Here is a 21011-nt window from a genome sequence, read left to right as displayed (position 1 = left end):
TGATCACTATAATGAGGTGGTCTTATCAAAGTGTAGTCTTGTCATAGTTGTAAAGAGGTGAGTACTATTAGCCTTTTTACAAATTCTGAACGGTTTCAGTTTCAGCTTGCATTTCCAGTTGCAGTTTTCAGTTTAATTTCTTTGTCCCATGGTCAGACGAGAAAAGTCTATTGGTAAGGTATATAATATCTATGTGCTGGCTAGCTTCATAGGCTGGACTGGACTGGCTAGGCTGGTCTTAGATGGGTTGGTGGCTGGGTGCATGGGTGGCTGGGCTGGGCCCCAGGCTAGGTGGGTATATAGCTTAAATGCTGCTGCCTTTACCTGCTAGTTTAAAAGTTCAGTAGCTAACAAGCTGTGATTGTGTTCTATATTTATTCTAATTATGTAAGCTGTCAACAAATGACTTATACTGGAACTACTCAAATAGATTTTGCTTAAAGGATAGCTATTGGTCTGTGGAGCACATTTGTACATTTTATTAAATGCCTCAAATGTATCAATTTTTTTGGTTTCTTCAACGATGTGTTTGTTGTGGTTGTATTGCAAATGTTTTCTCAAGATACTAGAAAGTACATTCAGTATTATCATCTGGTAGTATTTCCTGCCGAAAATCTAGCATTGTTCATTTTCATGTAGTTATATAGAGTTTTACAAGACTCTGTAACAGCTACTACTGTGCAAAATGTTTGCCATAAGTGCATAAATTGGCGTTTATGATTATAAGAATTATATTTTCTGATTTACCTGGTGAAATATAACCATTTTGTGAGCTCTTCTCTTCAGCGCTGCTTGTCAAGTTCATGTAATTGATGTAGTAGTAGTAAATGATTATGGCATTTTCATATAGTCATCTTGGGACAGAAAAGTCCAACATACGTACATGAACTTTTCATCCATTAATCCCATAACAAATTTGAAAAACACATACATTTAAAATTGCAAAATGGAATTGTAAATACTAATCATTATAATATCAATACCATGGAAGAAGATTTGCACATAAATTTCTATTTGTAGACATGCGTACATTATGCTAGAATAATTTTGAGAATAATATGTGGTAAAAGAGGATTATATCTTCAATGATAAATTAACATTCCCCTTTTTCTTGCAGTGTTGCAGAATTTCATGAAGGTACATCCTTAAACATTGCTAGTACAAAATTAAGAAATAATATTGAGATACTCGATTAAAACAGTCACCAGTGACTGCTCTATTAGAGTATCTTGATCTTCAGGAATAAATATATATATTGTTTTTATGCTTGCAAGTAATTATATTTACAGCTGCTACAGGAAATTCATGCAGCCTAGCTGTATTATTTGCATATTGGGAATAATAGGTGAATAAGAAAAGAATTGCCAGAAAGAATATATTTTTAAAAGCGTATAATGTACTCAAGCCTATCCTTCCATGTGCAGATATTAGGGTGATCTGCATTTGAGCGTACAAAGACAAATTCCCTTCATGTCAACAAAATACTCTATAATAGAGTGGTCACACTTTGTTTAGTGTTTATTAGAGTTGCGATGATATGGTATTATTGCCTCCACTTAATAATCCAATTCAGATATTCTATCCCAGTTGTGATCTAATGATGGGTGATGTAGATTGTGCCCACATGACTTGTTTTTTTTTTTTCGTAGGCCCAGTCACATAATAGGCACTGTATAACTTGCCTATTGTATCAGTTTTGGACAGTACGGTCCTTTAAATATATCATCTAAAATTATTCTACACTAGGCCTGGCAAATCACAACATGTCAACAATTTCAGTTGGTCCTATATAGCAAAGGTGCCCTCCAGTGTATATGCAAGTTATTACTGTATTCTAAACAGTTATACAATTTTTTTTTGTGAATTTCAATATAAAAGCATACAATTTAAAAGAAACTATAGGCATACATTAATGAAACACATGAAACAAAATACAGTGACTTAACAAAACTTAAAAAGTGCTACAAAATTAAGTTGTTCTCAATGATAAAAAGCTGGTATGATCGAGACACATCTGTATCAGCTATCTAAAAAATATTATTGTCAGATAATTAAGCTCAGGCAGCTGTTATGAGAATGTGTGAAGTCGTTTGATGATCTTAACTCGACAATGATGGCACCGTTCCATTTTCTCTGCACAGTCAATACAGATGTCTTCATGACCACAAGGATCAAGGGCACAGTTACGCTGATTTTTGCTGCACATGTAACACTTGTCCATCTTGGCTGACTCCTGCAATGACACGAGTGCCATTTTATAAACATATTCTACAAATTAAGGAGTGGTACATTACAATGGAACTTCAGTATCTTGGGCCCACCAGGTAGACTGAGCTGATTATGCAAAAGACAAAGTCCCTGTTATACAATTATGAAACAAAAAAAAGATCACTACAAATCATTACACTTAGCGGTCACACTGCAAGAAAGTAGGGGCAAGTAATTACTACCCAGTAATCACAATTATGCACTTCTGTGTATTCTGAGTTAAATGCCTAAAATTAATTTAGAAAGGTTTTTTTAAGTCCCTTGTCTTTCTTTTGTGTCATGAGGCTTCCTTTTCCAGCATTACTTACGATACAGTTTAGTTCTATGGTGATAGTAATTCAGGGGATAGTAATAGGTGAAAGTTGAATAATAATATGGCTCTTGACATTAAGTTATTAGGAGAATGTACCATTCTCAATTAAACGATTATTTTATGTTTTGTGATTATTGCATATCATAATTAGCAATGCAATTGATTAATTGCATAATCGACATAATCGAACAGCCCTACAAAGAAATGGCAGAAACTTTGATAACCAGTTTGAGTTATGATTGAACAAGTCTTATTTAAGATCAAATACCATACATTCTCTAACATTTACGAAATACATTTTATGTTACAGTTTTAGCTTGGATGCATAGATCTTCATCTAGGAAAAGGGAACAAAACAAGGTTTTATGAAGGGTGACAGTGTTGTAAGTGGGCCGGGTCATCTTGATTATCTGGGTCATTTGGGTCACATTTTATCCAGGTCAAGTGGGTCTTATCCACTTCACTGAATATCTGGGTCTGACCCGGATGAAATCACATGTGAGTAACAAGCTCGATTGTATTGGTGGAATGCAGTTGTAAACACTCAAGAAACTTATGTGGAGCCACACCTACCATTCAGGAATATGCTTTGCTGTATGTGTGGGATATGTAGAGCCATGCCCACGTATCGGAATCGTATCAGCTATTCTCTGTGGGCATGCGTGGTATCACCGGATCCATGTTGCTACTTGAAATGTAGGTAACTAACATATGGGATTTCTTAATTTCTGTAGCTGCATGTAGACTTACGTGGAGCCACACCCACTTGATAATATGTAGCTCCTTGCTTCTTGCAGACAATTCTTTCTATAGTGTAAAAAATACAGGGTTAACTAATGGAACTTGGAACTTGTGGACTTTTAATCTAGCTCTTGAGGTACGCCTCTAGCTATTTCAATTAAACATACGGGTCAGAACCAGGTCCCGTCTGGATTATTATTCAGGTCAGTGAGTCAACCAGGTCAATAGTACTGACCCACTTACAACGCTGAAGGGTGGGTGGTGGTGATATAAAGATTCGTGTGTTTACTGTGTGTGTAAGCACATGGCATCTATGCTCCTTTCAACTAAATCTTATGTTTCTCTAGCCAAATCAGCTAAGTATAGATCAGTAGGTTGGCAAAATAAAAATCAGGGGCTTCCCTAAAGAGCGGTGCAGCACCGCTCTACTTTGCTCAAAATTCTTTTGATGTGGTAAAAATAATGCATATAATTAACAAATTGACTTTGATGTTAGTAGCAAACTGACAGTTTTACCGCTCTACTTTATTTTTCTGGGGAAAGCTCTGAAAATACTGTTTTATTGCTGGCTGAAGGATGTCCTATATGTCAAAAGGTAACCAAGATACGCTATGATTGCTATGACACTACGGTGAAATATTTAGTGTTCCTTGCTCTGTGAAGGGAATAAAACATAACTTGCAAACTATTCACGGTATTGCAAAATGATCACATGACGAACAGAAATATTTTGGTTGATTGGGCCAGACAAACCAAAGAATCAATTGAATGGCCTGACTGCATGTGCTCATTTCAGCTTGATAATTGATTTTCTTAGAAGTAAACTTTTATGACACTCAGCCTTATCTCCTGGTTTTGTATGAAAACTACAACAACAGGTTGGAAATACATTCCAACAGATACAGTACTGTATTCTTGTACTGTAATCTGAGTGGCCTGCGGAACATGGGTTTTTCCAACCCTTTCTAGGTATTTCACTTTAGGATACTTTACTCAAGATTTTCGTTTAGGCTCCTAGGCTAGGGGTAAACACACAGTCCTGTGTTCACTCTCAAACGTCTAACTGGTAAAGCAGATAATAATACAACACGTCATTCTTAATAGAACAATCATCATTCTTGTGTGTCAGATAAGATAGTGAAGTTCCACTGTTCAGTTCTGTAACATGTAATCAGTCTTACCTCTATTTCAACCTTCAAAGTGGTCAGGATGTGTTGCAGTTTAGAGTTCTTCTTTACACCACCATCACTGACTTTCAGGATACTATCAATTTCCTGAACCCTGTGAATGTTAACAAACATATATCACTGAGGTGGTAACATTTAACACTCTGATGCAGTGGTGGATCTAGATGGGTCTCTGTGGTCTTGACAGAAACCCCCTTTTAAATTTAGCTCAGTGGCAGTCTAACTATCTTCATTATTGCTTCATTGACAATTTGTCACAGCTAATAACTATATACCACTGTATTTCAGTAGCATGTGCATGCAGCTGTATTGAACTAACACCATTTATAGCTATAACACCCTCAGCAACACTTCACTTTCACCTCCCACTGCATTAAAAATGATTGAGATACTCTAATAGAACAGTCAAAGCTACAGCTTAATCACAACTTTTGTTAGCTATAGTATTTATAGTTTAAAGCATTGGATTCATTGTAACTGCTAACTAAAAGTAGCCTAAAATTCAATTTTAGTGCTTCTAAAATCTCAAAAAATTTTGGACAAATGTCCTCAGAAGCCTTATTTTTCAGATATACCAACTTCCAGAAACCCCCATCCTAGATCCACCACTCTGATGGTGAATATATCATTAATGTAATGATAACAGACTTACTTTACTGATAATCGTTCAACAAACACTTTAGTTTGTGACAAGTTAAAGTTCAAGTCTTTTTGATGAATCTCTTCAGCTTCACTCTCCAAACCTTTCAGCCTGTCTCTCTGTACATATACAATATATTACAATAGTTTATACTAGCTGTCTATGACATGCACAAAGATACTAGTTTCTTAAAACAATCTCACAGCATACTGCCCTAGAAGTGGATGCTTAGTTAAAAGGGTCTCTAATTTCTTTTATAGGGATTTCTGAGCAAGCAATTGTAAGTGTAGTAGTGAGAATTCCTTCACTTTATTTCAGAAAAGCTTAGCTTCTGCACTTGTGGAGATCAATATACTCTAATATAGCAGTCATGTCTAGCTGAAATGATTCCATATTCTTTCCCACACCCTGGGGGACTGCTAAAGGATAAGGAATTCACATAAATTTGGGTACGCCAATGGTTATACTCTAGTTTGTATCATCCATGCAAATCAAGTAAGTTGTTCAAAACTAAGGTGAAAAATGAATTTGAAACTTCAGGCTTTCCAAATCAGGGAACCACCAGATTTTATGACCTTATCTGTGACAAGCAATGGCATTAATTTAATATTTTAACAATTAGTTTGGGTGAAAAAGATTGAGATACTCTAATAAAGCAGTCAGGCAATAGTGGCCACTTTAGCACTCAGCTACAGTGGAATGTGCCACTGTACTCAATACAATTTACATTACTCACATCATCTTTCATCTCTTCTAACTCTCTAGTTGCATCTATTATCCTCTTCTCCAGCTCCTGTCCTTCTGTATCTTTCAAGTGGATCAAACTCTTTTGATTGTGGGAATGAATCATTGTCAGTAACATAATATCATTACATCAGTCCAGTACCTCATATTTTGCTTTGTCCTGAGTTCTCTCAGTTTCAAACTTTTCTAACAACTGTTCATGTTTCTCAGCGAATCTGATCTCATCGTGAGAATAAGCTTGATTTACATCTTCCAACTGTATAAATTTAGTATTTCATTGTTTTGAAATATATTATTGAAATACAGTGGAACCTGTCTTAATGGCCACCTGTATACAAGGGCCTCATAAATAGACCAACTTTAAATATCCCTGGTGAGACATTAATACACTAATACAACCGTGCAGTGGAACCTCAGTGATCTGGGCCCCACTTATCTGGATTCTTGGTTAACCAAACTCCAGAAATGACTGCTCTATTAGAGTAGTGACTGTTCTATTAGGGTAGTTGATAATACTGATATTTTACCAATGCTATTTTAAGGTACAGTTTCAGGGATACAGACTTTTCAGACTTATGAACCACCCCTGGTCCCAAAGGGTTCGGAGTCGGATAACTGAAGTTTCACTGTATAAAGCAACCACCTTCATATTCAGGCGACGCTGGCTTAGAAAGGTTCCACTGTATTTGACTGCATGTATGGAAGGCCACAACAGACATCATAAAAGGAAAGTTTGACAAGGCTAATGTTTGAGTAGTTCAGCAAATTGAAGGAATGGTGAATTTCCATTCATTCAAAAATAAAATTCACTATTTTACCTACCGTACAATAATCATTCAGTATTAGAGGTATACATATATAGTAAATAATGTTTTTCTGCTGAATTGCTTGACATGATGATTCAGCATACAGTACGCACATATTTCGGTCTTGTCATGGCAGTCACACATATGAATTGTTAGACTGTAACAACAACAACATAGCTTACATACCTTTGTCTTCAAGTCCTCCATTGCCTTTACATTTTGCTTCTGTGCATCTTCAAATTGTTTCTGCAAAGACATCACAACATGAACTGTTGTCAGTCCTACACGTTTCACAAATACTATACAGTGTACTAGCAAGAGCTCATAATATATATTTAGGAACTCTTGGTACTAGTCATCTAGTGTCCATTATCCAAACACCTGTGTTCCAGTTTAGTCACAAAAGTGTTCAGATAAGTGTTGGGATAATAAAGTCCACACAGAGTCTGTTCAACTACTCCATTACACAACGTACTCACTCTAATAGAACTCACTCTAATAGAACACACACCAGGTAACACTCTACTACCATGTGGTTAAGGGTTTTGTTAACTGAGATTTGCATTGGGATACAGACTTTACCATAATACAGTAGGACAGTATTAATGTACGTAATGCGCGCGCGCGCGCGCGCGCGTGTGTGTGTGTGTGTGTGTGTGTGTGTGTGTGTGTGTGTGTGTATTGTCCTAAACTATATTCACACAGATGTACATACCTTGAGATCATTTTTGCTTTTCTCTAGTTCCCTTTCCCTCTTCTTGATGACCTCTTGTTCATAGTCAGTCAAATACTTTACATCTTCTTTATCCTGTAAATACATATAACATAGACTAGCAAGCAAGTGAGCACACACACACGCACACACACACACACACACACACACACGCACACGCACACGCACACACACTTCTACTGTGGGACCATCTTATAGTGTCTATGTCAGAGGTTGTGCTGGCATAACACTCTTTGTTACTACGTTAATTATAGGATGCAAGAGGTCCTACTATTCAAAACCACTCCAGTATCAGTAACATACAAACAACTATGTTCGTGCACATAATCATTAAAGCACTTACTTTAAGGAAATTGTCACTGTCTCCATATTTTGCACGAGCTTTTTCACATGTCTGAGCAGCCAACAGGCTTGTTAACATTGTATGCCTGGCAACTAGATGGGTAATAGCACAGAAAGAGTTCACGATAGTATGCAGTAAGGGAATTGTGGTAATCTGGTCACCTCAATGTCTGACCTTACAAAGAGGTAATTGTAATAAACAGGTCTGCAACAAGTAGTTATTGTGAATTATAACTTGGCCAGTTTAGACAGGTAACCATATTGTGTAGGTGACTGGATTAGAACAAGTATTGCTCTACGTACAGTGTTTCTGTACAAGGGTACGTATTTCACACTTACTGGTGTTGACAGTTCCTCCCTGCCAAGTCTGTAGGATGGTGATACACAAGTAGGTCGGTGCACACATACACTACATGAGGGAGAATGACAGTATCACCATATACCCTTAAACATACACCCTTTATGTACATACACAAAGGTAAAAGCGAGCTCTTTACTTTTGTATACTTATCCAAGGATATCTGTGCACTGCTCAGGTGCTAACAAGTTAGTACTGGCAATTCCTCCTGGTAGTACCCCTGTTAGTGTACCATGTCTCACAAGTGAAGGTGTGGGCACCTGAAGTCCTACCTGAACCTCACCCATTATGTCAGATATGGCAGTTTGCCCCAGTAAACACCAGGTCCCAATTAATACAGTTGAGTAGGCTACTTCCCCAGTTAACACCAGGTCCCCATTATATAGCTGGGTAGACAGAAGCAGTGTAAATGAAAAACAACCCCAGAACCAATAATTTGCAGACAGCTATATACCATGTTTTATGGGTGAAAGTTGAGAAACTAGAAGTCTAGATTGAACACCCACTAGATCACACCCATTATGTAAGACATGGGACAGTCAGCAATCACTTCCCTATACCAGGGCCCTGTGTATTCATCCCTATAATATACAACAGGATAAACCAGTACATATACTTACACTTGGTAAACCACAATTCATCCTCTTGGCATGTACTTGCTCTGTACTCAAAAACCATCTTGGGATTTCTATTGTCTCATCCGAATACAGCACCTACAACAAGTCAAGTCTTAGTAATACAGCAATGTATATGAACTATACACCCCTGCATACAGTATACAAACTATACGCTACTGTTCAAATGTAACGTCATCTCGCAAGTGCAAGCAATTTAAAAACGAGCTGTTTCACTCATTAATATTCATCTTATTTCATTTGGGATGAATACTTGCAAGCAAAATGAGTGCCACGTCCTTTAATCAGCTCATTTTTTAATTGTTCGCACACACACACACACGAGATAACGTTACATTGGAGTGGTACCATACATTAATTACCAAACGATTGTTTGGCTTGCTTCAACCAGAAATAAATCTTCAATCAGTCAATTTCATCAAAAACATATGCAAGTAGCTATACTAAAGCAAACAGCCATAAACATCGAAAAGTTAGTTAGCCCTTGCTGTAAACTACTCCAATAGAACACACAGTTAAGTTGGTAGATAATTAAAATACTCTAATTGAACACTTGATACAACAGTTCAAATATGCAGAGAAGTTATACGGGTTACCTTACTGAAGTTGAACTTCTATAGAAAGTAAAATGCTCTCAGTTTATATGTATATTTCATGGATTTCAGTTTCAAACAAATAGGTGGAAAAATGAAATTTGGAAGTCCCATTATTTTTGAACATGTCCAGCTACTAACAGACAACAAGTACCTCCATTCTTTCTGATGTTGAAATGGTAATGGCATCCCCTGGAAACTCTCGCTCCACCATGTGTACCATTGTTATTGCATGTTGGAACACTGTACGCTATAACAAACATTACTCAGGTGGGCACTAAATGGAAACTCTCTACCTCATTTTCATTGAGATCATCGTGTGTGATGTATTCTTGTTTCTGTTGTTGTATCTTCTTCAGTTCTTCCTCAATATCTGGTATCCTTCCCGACATTGTCAATATCTTCATCAGATTCTTATTACAGAGCACCACCTGAAGTTAAGAAGTGAGACAATGTCTCTTAAATCTTACACAAAAGTGATATAGTCTATCTAGTTTGGTAGGGCATAGGCTAACTGCTTATTGCCTTTGGCAGCCATAGAATATCACTCCCCATCTGAGATGGTAAAATTAGTACCCCATGAACAAACAAGTTGTTTGAGATCAAGTTTTGGTAGGATGTCAGAGCTCTTTGGTAGGGCTGAGGCCCTTAGAACCGGGGGGTAGCCAGCGCCCATGCAAAAACCCAACATGGTGTACGAGAGTCCCAATATTTAAATATTTCTGTATTTAGAATATATTTGTAAATACAATATAATTCTAATTTCGATTTTTATCGTGATGTTTTAACCTCGAGATTTTGCTAATAATTGTACAAGAACACCAGAGAGAATAGCTGACAAGGATCAGAGGAACTTCAGAAAAGACACACGTGTCCTTTGCACTGTAAAAAATGTACATTGCACTGTTAATTTGAACCGTTGTATAGAGCGGCAACCGTAATTGAACTCACGAACGGACGAAAATGAGAATAACCTATTTTGTACGTGGTTCAGGATTTGGGAGTTTTAAATATTTAATGGATTTCTCTAATTGGATTTTTCAGATAGTGTACGAGAGTCCCAAGACGTTGGCTACCCCTCGCTTAGAACTATCTGTAGATATGCCGCTAACTGCATATACACTTAAAATGCAATATATCACTAACTAAAAGAAACTGGCTTCTTACATGTATGTACTCTGAAGAAAGGGATTAACAGACTTTTGTAGCTTAGCTACTGATTGGACCAAGATTTCACAATTTGGAAGTTGGAAATTTTAAAGTTTCTCCAGAAAAATTGTCTCATTTGTATAGACCTCAATGAGCCAAAGGAGGTTGAGAGTTCTGGGAGACGCAATTTAATTGGTACAACTAATACCATCAGTGCATCATATACAATGACTATGTCATAATACATACCCTTCTCTTTGGATCTTGTTGTAAAGCATGGATCTTATCATGTGGTGTATTGTTCTCTATTGGGAAGGCATTTTCACCATGTCTCCTGCAAGGGAAGGAAACAAATTAACAATAACAACTCAGGATAACCGAACATGAATTGGTAAAGGAATGTTCCTAAGTTCTACTGAAAATCTCAATTTTAAAGTCACTCTATAAAGGGACGTATGTATTTCAGATAATTGTTTGTGGTTGCTTAATAAACATGAAAGATCCATAAGTAAAATTATAATGGCAATGTTTTACTGACAGCAGCTTTATTAGTGTGTTGTAAAGTACATATGAAGCGGAACCAAAATACGCATCTCTTGACCCTAACCCGACTCTGTTTCTGTCTAATTGTTCTACACTGACTAATGAATGGTTTTCAAATATTGGATTTAATCCATACCAGGTCATGTGAGCATGTTTCTACCCCTACCAATTGCCTGAATAATACCCTTCTAGCACAGAAACAAACACAGACAACAGTGCCACGTATTATACAGAGACTTGCTAGGGTGACTTACTCAAAAAAGCGATCAGTCAGTGTGTTGGCAACATCTTTATCTCGCTCTTCCATATACAAAGCAGCATGGCGTACATCACAACTTGAACTAGAGGAATGATAAGGTTATAGTTCAATCAAGCAGTTACATAATTCATTAAATCCCTAATAAATATGTGTTTTATGTTTCTACATAAAACAACTACACACAAAATGGGGGTAACTAAGGCCTTTCCTTTAAAAAAGGGGTTTACCCTTTCTAAGGTGGACTTTCACCTTATAAGCAACTTACATGTATCAAAGTGGGCTCCTTTATAATATAAAGCTATTAAGTGTGGCATCTGTGGCTGTTGTGAAACTTACTCATCACTCAAAAGATCAAAGTACTTGCTAGCCAGACTTGGTCTAATCTTAAGGGCCTTCACCCATATACAGCTGGACTGTATGAAAGGAATATGTAAACATTACAAGAATGTACAATGATAACACTACACTGGAACTTGTTAATGTGGACACCTGAGGACACCTGCACAAAATATCCCTTAGTTCATAAGGGAAAATCAAAACACTATTGATTGGTCCAAGTGTCCATATTACACAGGTTACAGGTTACAGTGTACAGATTAATTTACAAGTATTCTTTTAGGATGGAATACAAGAAACCTCAATTTGGAGTTTCATCTTTAATTACTCATTCTATTCACCAAACATATGCAATACATTGGTTTGAAAGGTAATTTTGTGAAAACTCCTTTGAGTCCATGCAAATTGTAATGTGAGTGTTGGATGGTATACATAGCTTATACAGGCTAGATCATGGAATCACTCACCCGATGTTCAATATCACTCTTCTTTGCTATGGAGTTGCGATCACGATCAAGTGCAATACTAGACAAGAGAAAATGATGATTGACAATAATAGTGTTAGCTAGTTTCCTGGTCTATATACACCTATAGGTATTGTAACCTTATGGATTGTGTAAGGACAGGAAGATATACACAGATGTGCACACACAGATAGACACTACAGATAGATAGATGGATACTTACTCATATACATTCACTCCTGTGTCCAGTCCTTCTTTGGACATGTCCTGGATCCAAATCTCTCGCGTGTACAACTGACCACGCAGTGAGCCATCCAATAGTAATGTACCTGTACCATGGGATGTACACACATACAACTGACACAAGACTAAGAAACGAGGAAGTTTTGACATATGAGAAAAAACTGTATGTAGACTACAAAGTAAGGTATATGTATAAGAAAGGACATTTCCTGTAGAACATGAAGTACTACAATATGCCGCACATGATTGTGTTGTTATACAAACATAATGAATTCTTGGTGTCGTCTTACCTAAGTCTGTGTTGACAGATGAGCTAGGCCTCTCGAGGAACAAAAATCTTTTTGACTGCAAGAAGAATGTACTGTATAATTCACTTACAACTGGAAGAGTTACAATATTGTTTAAAAATATATGTAGACTCACAAAGAAGTTCCACTCTTCTGGTAAGATTGGCCAAATCTGAGTGCATGTGTCACCATCCAGAAGTTGAAAAAGATTACTGAAGAAAAACAAGCACACACCAATAGCAGTGCTTGAAATAAGCAGACAAAAATGCTAGGACATAGCACTAACTAAACTATTTTTGATCAGACACTTGTAAAACTTGTTCAGACATTGAAAACTTTTACCATGAAAAAATATTATATTAAGTCTGATATGCATTTGTCTGAGTAAATTTTGTACCAATTTTGGTTGGACATGATGTCCGACCAAAATAGAACATGCTCGGACAAACACCAATTTTGGTCAGAAAATGTCCGATGTCCGACCATTATTTCAAGCACTGCAATAGCAGGGAAGGCTGGCCATGAGTCACTGAATATACAAGTATATGTACAGAAGTGATGTGTAACATGCCTGAAACAATCTAACAGGTGTGTTAGTTGTGATATGACAATTCCTTTCACTTAAATAAGTGCAAGCTAATAAAGTTTATTATCTAGTACCACCTTTTACTTCATTATCTGTGGACCTTACTACAGGACAATTATTTTACCAGCAATAATAAAGTCGTGTACATATTTAGACCTTACAAATCAGGGTTTCTTGGACATTTTCCAAGGTGGAGATATGTGGAACACAGCTACACATTCTATAAGTATACCAACAGCAGGACTGTCCATACAAAACTCAAGTCACAAAATATAATTTATCATGTCAGATTATACATTGTGTACAGTACGTACAAAATCCCTTCCCTAACATGTTCCGTAGAGCTACAAACAAAACTGACCATGGTGGAGTAATCTCCTCAAACCCAACACTGCTGGTACCCTCACTGCGTTCTGTAGTAAATGACCTTAATGTGGTGACCACTAATGGGAATGACTTACGAGTTACAAATACTGTGAGCACTTCTTCCTTGAGGACACTGTGTTGCTTTAGTCCGAACCTCCAGCAATCTTGGCTTGTTCTGACACACACACGACGCCTGTCACGAAGCAAAGCTAGTGCTCCTATCTTCATTCCTTCACCTGTAGGGGTAAATGTTAGTAATACAACACATACACACAAACACACACTGCAAACACACACACTATGCACACCACAATACTACACACACAGTACAGAGAAGTACAAACATTAGATGCGTACCAAACTGTCCTATTATAGAGGCTCTCTGATCCTCCTTTTTGTTGGTATACCCAAGCAACAAACAGCGTCGGTGCAACGCAATGTCCTTATTAACCATCGTAAGTGACTGATTGACAGGATCATAACACAGCTGTCCCACTTCAGTTTGCTGGCTCAAACGTGGTTCCCATGTCACTCGGTAATAGCTAGAACATTCACCATCAGTCTCTGACTCGGCCAGTGCCATCCCACCAGCTCCAGCTTGACTGGCCCATGCATCTTGGGATGGAGGTGGACCAATTGGAGTTTGTGCTGCTTTGCTCACATCAATCTAAAAAAACAAAATAGCAACTAAATGTAGAAGAGCTTTCCTCAAGTGGCAGTTTTTAAAATGATGGCTCTAGAAGTGTGCTTGTATACAGCGTAACTTCAGGCTATTACATGACTGGTTGGCAAACACAGCGTGGAACTTGAATACCAGCTTGATAAAAATGACTTTTCTCACTAACTGTTGAAAAATAGGTTAAATAAAATAAATAATATTCATATTACAAAACTTGCATATCCAACAACTTGCCAACCAAGTACTACATGCTCGAACTTCAGAAACACTAACTTGTTAAAACAGGTAAATGTGATGAACATCCAGTATCTTTACAACACCTGATACTGACACCAGTAATGGTATACCTCTATTTAGCTCCTATAGCGTACTTACTACTCAGTGCTGGATATTAGTATATAACTCTACTTCAATGATGGGAGAATACTACTGGCCAATTTGGCAGAGAACAGAATTGTAACAGGGGACAATAAATCTTACAAAGTTACCAAAGTAGTACAACAGTGCAGAGACCAGGAAATTTACAACAGAAAATCAGCAAATTAGTGAGTAATCTATTTATGAAATCCAACACTCATGATACTCCTAAGATAACACTCCTATCAGAGTTGTGCCCCACCTATCCCACGGGTGTTATCAGTATTTGAATTGCTGAGATTTTAATTCAAATATACAGTCTTGCAGCAAGTGTTGGTAGCAAATAATTAAACCCAAACAATAGCCATAGAGTGTAATGCCCATGTATACCTTTTTGAACTTCAGTTCATCTTTAGTGATTCTGTGGGAGGCAGTGAAAAGTCCATCGTGCCAATTTTGTACCATTTCGCGCACGCCCTCCCACGTTTCCCAGGATCGCGCGTAGTTCTTCGTTATAGACAACTGGATCTCATCACCGGGAATCACACTAGTACTGTTATTGCTTGTGTCCATTTGTTCCGCCATCGTGAAAATACAAAATCAATGGACCTTTATCTCGGCGCTTATTTAATTTTGTCCTAGCGTCTATAAATAATGCGCGCATATCGAAATAATAATAGTAAACTGCTCGGAGTATCTCTATCATTAAAAAAAAATTAATGCAGTGGGAGATGAAAAGTGCAGTGTTGTTGAGGGTTTAATAGCTATACATACATGGTGTTAGTTAATTAAGTGCAACTGCATGCATTCTGCTGAAATACAGTGGTATAGTTGTTTGCTATGACAAATTGTCGGAGTACAACAATAATCTAGTTTATGTATTTAGACTGCCACTGAGCTAAATTTAAAAGGGGGTTTCTGACTGTCGAAACCACAGAAACCCATCTAGATTTGCCACTGCTAATATCCAACCCAACCAGACACCTTAGTGTCAATAGTACAAGTTTGAATACTCAAATTACAGATCAGTGCTTTGTGGCATGGATATAGGCTACCAACCTGTGCCTTCCGAACTGGTAGCCTATTAGCAGTAGCTACAACAAACCTTATTATGTTACCTTTATACACTATTCTGCTTGCAAGGGACCACTGCAAGCCTGTGCAACTGGGAGCCAGAACTTAACACTGACTGCAGGAAAATACTAGTCTAATCTCCCATCCTATCTCATATATTGACTGGGGTTTGGCATTTACTTGCTGAGGCTTAACGATGACAGCTTTCAAAAATTACTCATAGATTGATCATTGAAATTCTATACATAGCTATTTCTAAGAGAGGGTGACTATACATAGCTATGTAACATGAATTTGAAAAACTTTTTGCCACATGCCGTACCGGGGAATATGATACTATAATTTGTCAAATACCTTGTATTGCTCCATATCCCCTGGGGTGGGTGGCTGGCTGGGCATGTGCATTAATTGAATGCAGAGACAATTTAAGGTCCAATTCAAGCTGTGTGGTAAGTTGCCTTTGGATCACATCACTATCTGACTCATATTTACCTGGTTAGTCTTCATGACAAGCAATGTTCTTCTTAACAAGCATAATGGTATTATGCTTGCAATTAGTTAATATTTCAACTTTTTTAGTAAGTGACACTAAAATTTATCCACTTAGCTTGCACGTTTTTTACTTGTCTGTGCAATTATATGTTGTTTATAAGTAATATGAACTTAAATAGTTATGGATTTTTTATTAGAATGGATGAATTAGCCGATTACCCACATTGAACTGAAGATTACTGTCTTTAAGAAAATCATATTGAGCTCAGTAGGTAGCTAAGAGGCTAACTTCCATTTTTTATTGTTAATATAAATTCTACATCTAAACATTATAGGATACAAACAATATGATCTCTAATTAAAAAACGAGGAAACACAAACTGCAGAAGCACATTACATTGTGATGAACATTTATACATTGTGATGAACATTTATCCTGTTGACAATTGTACAGTACCTACAGTAGCACTAAAAAGTTCAGGGACATCTAGATTGTGTGAAAGCAGTTTAAATGGAGCATGAGCAGTTATATCTATATTACAAACTTGACACAGCACTAGCTATCTAAAAACTTATTACAATGTGTTTATTTAGCTTTGGCATGATGGCTGGCAGGAATGACATCATAGTGGTGATCTTCTGAGGAGCCTTGAGCAGTAGAAACTGAGTATGCTGGATTCTTCTCTAGTTTCAAACCACTTGATTTATCTACCAACTCATATGCTGGCTCTGGTGCAGCATTGCCATGTTTAGTATCACTAGTGTAGAACAAATAACAAACACAAATATAGCAGCCATTAACATTTAGCTATATACTAACTTTGCATATGGCTTCACTTCATTACTTAGCTTTTGTTTCAGATGTTTAAACACCCAAACAAGAAGAACAATGTTACACACTAAAGAGACCATCAGCAGAACAACCAAAACTGCAATTGCTACAACACTGGAGTTAGTACTGTCACTACTGGTATCAGCACTCTGCTGCAGTTGGAATACTACACAAAAATTCAGTATTGCATAGCAAACTTGATTGTCAGTGTGGCTAAGAGTTTGTAATTTATTTAAAACTATAAATTCTTTATGATAAGTTATAGTTAAAGAACCACTGTGCATGTGTAGGGAAAATACAGCATGAAGGAGCATGTGAAGAGGCTAATGCAACACAAGGTAAAGCCGTGTGTTGTATTTGCCTCGAGACACTCCGGGTGCTGTATTTTTTTGTACACACAACATAGGCAGTGCTTTAAGTGTTTTATTGTACTTGTTGATGCAAGTAATGCTTTTAACTAACTTAACAGGGCTGTAGCATTGCAGAACATCCAGCACACTTGCCCTGGCTTTTTAACCATCCCAATCAACACTTATCACTTTCCAGCACCATTATATGTTGATGGTAATATTATTTATTCTAATGAAGGAACCACTCAAGGGAATCCCTTGGCTATGTCTTTTTATGCCTTGGCCACCATACCACTTATTCGTTGATTACCCAACAATGTTATTCATGCTTGGTATGCAGATGATGCAAGCACTTGTGGAACTGTTTCACATCGGTGTTTGTGGTGGGGCCAGCTTTCATCACTTGGACCACCTTTTGGCTACTTCCCTAATGCCACTAAGACCTGGTTTGTTGTCAAAGAACAGCACCTGAAACATGCTCAACTGCTGTTTGCAAATACTTGTGTTAATGCCACAGATGGGAGGCCTCATCTTGGAGTAGCTATTGGATACATTACATAGTGTTTCCAGTAAAATCACTTGGGTTCAAGAATGACAACTGTTATCACCAATTACTGTTACCCAGCCCCTGTGGCTTTCAATCCCATCAGAATGTGTGACTTTGAGTTTTCTGCCTCTGATAAGGTTACCAAGCATTTGCAATATTTTCTGTTATCTCAGTCTGGCACCTTTTCAAGTGATATTCGCGGTGAACAATTCTCCATAAAAGCTGAAATTTACTGCTTGAAACTTTCCATGATTTCTTCCAACAGAGCCACTTTACTAGAACTAGTTTGAAGACATCAGTTGGGTTGGCCTCTGAAACAAGGAACTTCAAATTGGCTAACTGTCCTTCCATTGCAGGAGCACACTTTCTCCCTTCACAAAACTGCTTTCCATGATGCTTTTCCTCTCAGATATGGATGGGATGCTGCCAGGCTCCCTCAACATTGTGCCTGTGGAACTTAGTTCACTGTATATTCTTTTACATGTCCCAAGGGTGGCTTTCTATCAATTCGTCACAATGAGATTTGTGATTTGACAGCTAGTTTACTGACTGAGGTATGTCATGAGGCTGTAGTTGAACCCCATTTACAAGTGAGCAGTTCATCCTAGCTTCTACAAACACTGAAGATGGCGCTTTCCTAGACTAATGGATTTTGGGGAGGTTGTTGTGAGACGACCTACTGTACATTGATGTAAAAGTTTTTAACCCACATGCGCCAAGTAATTGTACCACCAATACCAGGGCCATTTGCAGAATTCATGAATTATGGAAGAAGTGATTGTATGAAGCTTGCATATTTGAAGTTGAATAGAGTTCCTTTACTTCTTTAATTTTCTCAGCCCACAGGAAGAATGGCTAATGAAACAACAGTTTTTTACAAATACCTTGCCTCCCTGCTATCTGATAAGTGGGACTCAAATTATGTAGCTGTAATGGGGTGGGTATGGTGCTGCTTGTCTTTTTCACTCCTAAGATCAGCAATAAGATGTTTAAGGAGATGTAGATCATCTAAGGGCAGATCTAGTCACTCTTTAAAAACAGCACTGGTTGATCTCATCCAGATTGGAACCACTGAGACTGCCATCACTTATGCAGCAACTGTTATTGTTTTTGCAATATTTAATTCATTTATGCTTAATAGGTACTGTCAATTAATTAGAGTACTTTGTGAATCACAGTTTTCATCAGTATTAATTTAATGTTTTAAATATTTCAATGTTATAAAATGTTTATGGTTTCAAAGGAGTAGCTTACTTACAATTATATTGATGACTTAGATGCACTTAATCTATGACAGTTATAGTTCATCAATTCACAGGGCATCAATATGGGTTCTTGGTGGGATAGTTAAAAAGCATTCTTGACTGCTCTATTAAAGTATTTTAATGCTGGTGACTGCTCTATTAGGGTGTTATGAATGTTTTAGTAAAAATATCCAAACAATGCTTCAAAGAAACATTGTACTGCAAACCCAATCTATCCAACTTGTATATTGCAAGATGACCTTTATCTGGCATTTTCTGTTGGTTGTTCCCATTCCCAATTTCCGTTCTTTTCCTGTTCCCATTTTCCTTGAATTCTACTTACCACTAAAGGCAGGTGCTTTACCAGCTCAACTGTTATTTTGTGGTTTGGTAACACTAATATTAATCACTGCATTGAGAATGAAGCATTAAAGATAGCATACACGATGATGTTGCCTATTAAATGAACTAAATGCCACAATGCAAGTAACTGCATGAACATGCATGCAAATTATAAACAGCAGAATTTAAAACAGTACTATTTGCCGTAGCTATACTGCAAGCAAAAGTTTGAGCAGGTGAATACTTCCTGACACCCAGATTAATTGGGGTGAGCCTTAGTCAGTCAATCACTATGTCATCTAAGTGCTCTAACCATACTAAGCATGTACCAATGATTAAGACATTAGTGCTTAGTGCTAATATCTAGCACTAATAGACACCTATACACTGTACATGTCACTCTGGTTTGTCAACCTTGATTTTGTGAGATACTGACTGGTATATAACATTTATACATGTCACGAACCATAAATATTGTTAGAAAAGTATGCATAAAAAAATATATTTATGGAAAATTATATCACTGACAGTATTTGAACCTGCACCCTACACTAACCACACCAGCCTCAGAGAGGCACTGTACCAGCTGAACTGTTTTTCCTGCCATTTTCATTTGAATATAGCTGGAGTTTTCTCTACATTATGGCCTTCAACGCACTGTAGCAGACAAAGAAAAAAGTATGTAGAAGCATGCAATAAACTTTGTGAGGTAGCACGATGATGAAAGTTTCATTTCAAGTGTGAATCATGCTGATATTTACACAGATTGGTGAGTTCGCTATATAATAAGTGTTGTCAATATCTTACAAGTATTCCATAAAAAGAAAGTACTGAGAAGAAAAAAAATTGTCATGGACAGGAATCAAATCCTGGACCTTTGGGTCAAAGGTATAACAGTTCTTCTATGAACAAACATTATGATTGTTTGCTATGACTGTTTGTCTGTGGCTTTAACAGGAATCTAGCTCAAATTTTCCTCTATACCGACACCTAACAACAACAAATCTGATAAGTGCTTAAAGTTATATGCTTTTCAGCTTTATAAGAAAGCACCTCAGTAACCACAGCAGATACATATTAACCTATTATGACATAATTATAGTATATGCATTTTCTTACTTGGTTGGACACTGGTTGTTGTGAAAATTTCATGCTAGGTTACAATGTTATAAAATAAACACTGCTCCGTTGTTAGGAAATTAATTACCTCTGAGGTACTGTCAACTGAGAACACACGGAAGAAGTAAAAGTATGTTTTCTTTAACACTTCTCTGTTATAAAACACAAGACCATCAGGATCAGTAGTGTTATCACCAGCTCCCAGGATGTAGCTCATCCTATAACCAGGTACATACTGACTAGCATTAACCACAGCAGCCACATAGAATAATGGAGTAGTCTTAGTGGACTCCTCAAGAAGATCTCTAGTTGTCATCTCCTTAATATTTTTAATCACATTATCATTGATGGCCACAATGATGTAAAAATAGCTAGAAGCAAA

At 37.2% G+C, this 21011-nt stretch overlaps 2 protein-coding genes across 2 annotated transcripts in view; both read right to left on the bottom strand.

Annotated features, from left to right (window-relative positions):
* Nucleotides 1-1844: 1844 nt before the first annotated feature.
* On the bottom strand, nucleotides 1845-15262 carry LOC136267035 (uncharacterized). The gene is made up of 23 exons (XM_066062096.1): nucleotides 15020-15262; nucleotides 13951-14260; nucleotides 13689-13829; nucleotides 13589-13640; nucleotides 12778-12853; nucleotides 12645-12699; nucleotides 12335-12440; nucleotides 12115-12172; nucleotides 11648-11724; nucleotides 11307-11393; nucleotides 10759-10843; nucleotides 9657-9791; nucleotides 9515-9610; nucleotides 8753-8845; nucleotides 8114-8183; nucleotides 7776-7867; nucleotides 7415-7507; nucleotides 6886-6945; nucleotides 6036-6149; nucleotides 5886-5975; nucleotides 5162-5268; nucleotides 4504-4603; nucleotides 1845-2233 (listed from the first exon to the last, which is right to left on the bottom strand). The coding sequence occupies exons 1-23, from the start codon at nucleotides 15212-15214 to the stop codon at nucleotides 2069-2071; spliced, it is 2457 nt and encodes an 818-aa protein (XP_065918168.1). The 5' UTR covers nucleotides 15215-15262; the 3' UTR covers nucleotides 1845-2068.
* Nucleotides 15263-16524: 1262 nt separating this feature from the next.
* The window catches only part of LOC136267025 (hemicentin-1-like), a 28149-nt gene continuing 23662 nt past the window's right edge, over nucleotides 16525-21011 (bottom strand). Inside the window, exons 13-16 of the mRNA XM_066062081.1 lie at nucleotides 20718-21000; nucleotides 20630-20663; nucleotides 17016-17193; nucleotides 16525-16953 (exon numbers count right to left, since the gene is read on the bottom strand). Coding sequence (XP_065918153.1) covers nucleotides 16782-16953; nucleotides 17016-17193; nucleotides 20630-20663; nucleotides 20718-21000 — 667 coding nt within the window. The 3' untranslated portion in view covers nucleotides 16525-16781. The remainder of the gene's footprint in view (nucleotides 16954-17015; nucleotides 17194-20629; nucleotides 20664-20717; nucleotides 21001-21011) is intronic.

Source organism: Dysidea avara, chromosome 9, assembly GCF_963678975.1.
Source record: "Dysidea avara chromosome 9, odDysAvar1.4, whole genome shotgun sequence".
Classification (NCBI taxonomy): Eukaryota; Metazoa; Porifera; class Demospongiae; order Dictyoceratida; family Dysideidae; genus Dysidea; species Dysidea avara.
The sequence above is the reverse complement of the archived record's forward strand: the minus strand, read 5'-3'. Positions and strand labels throughout refer to the sequence as shown.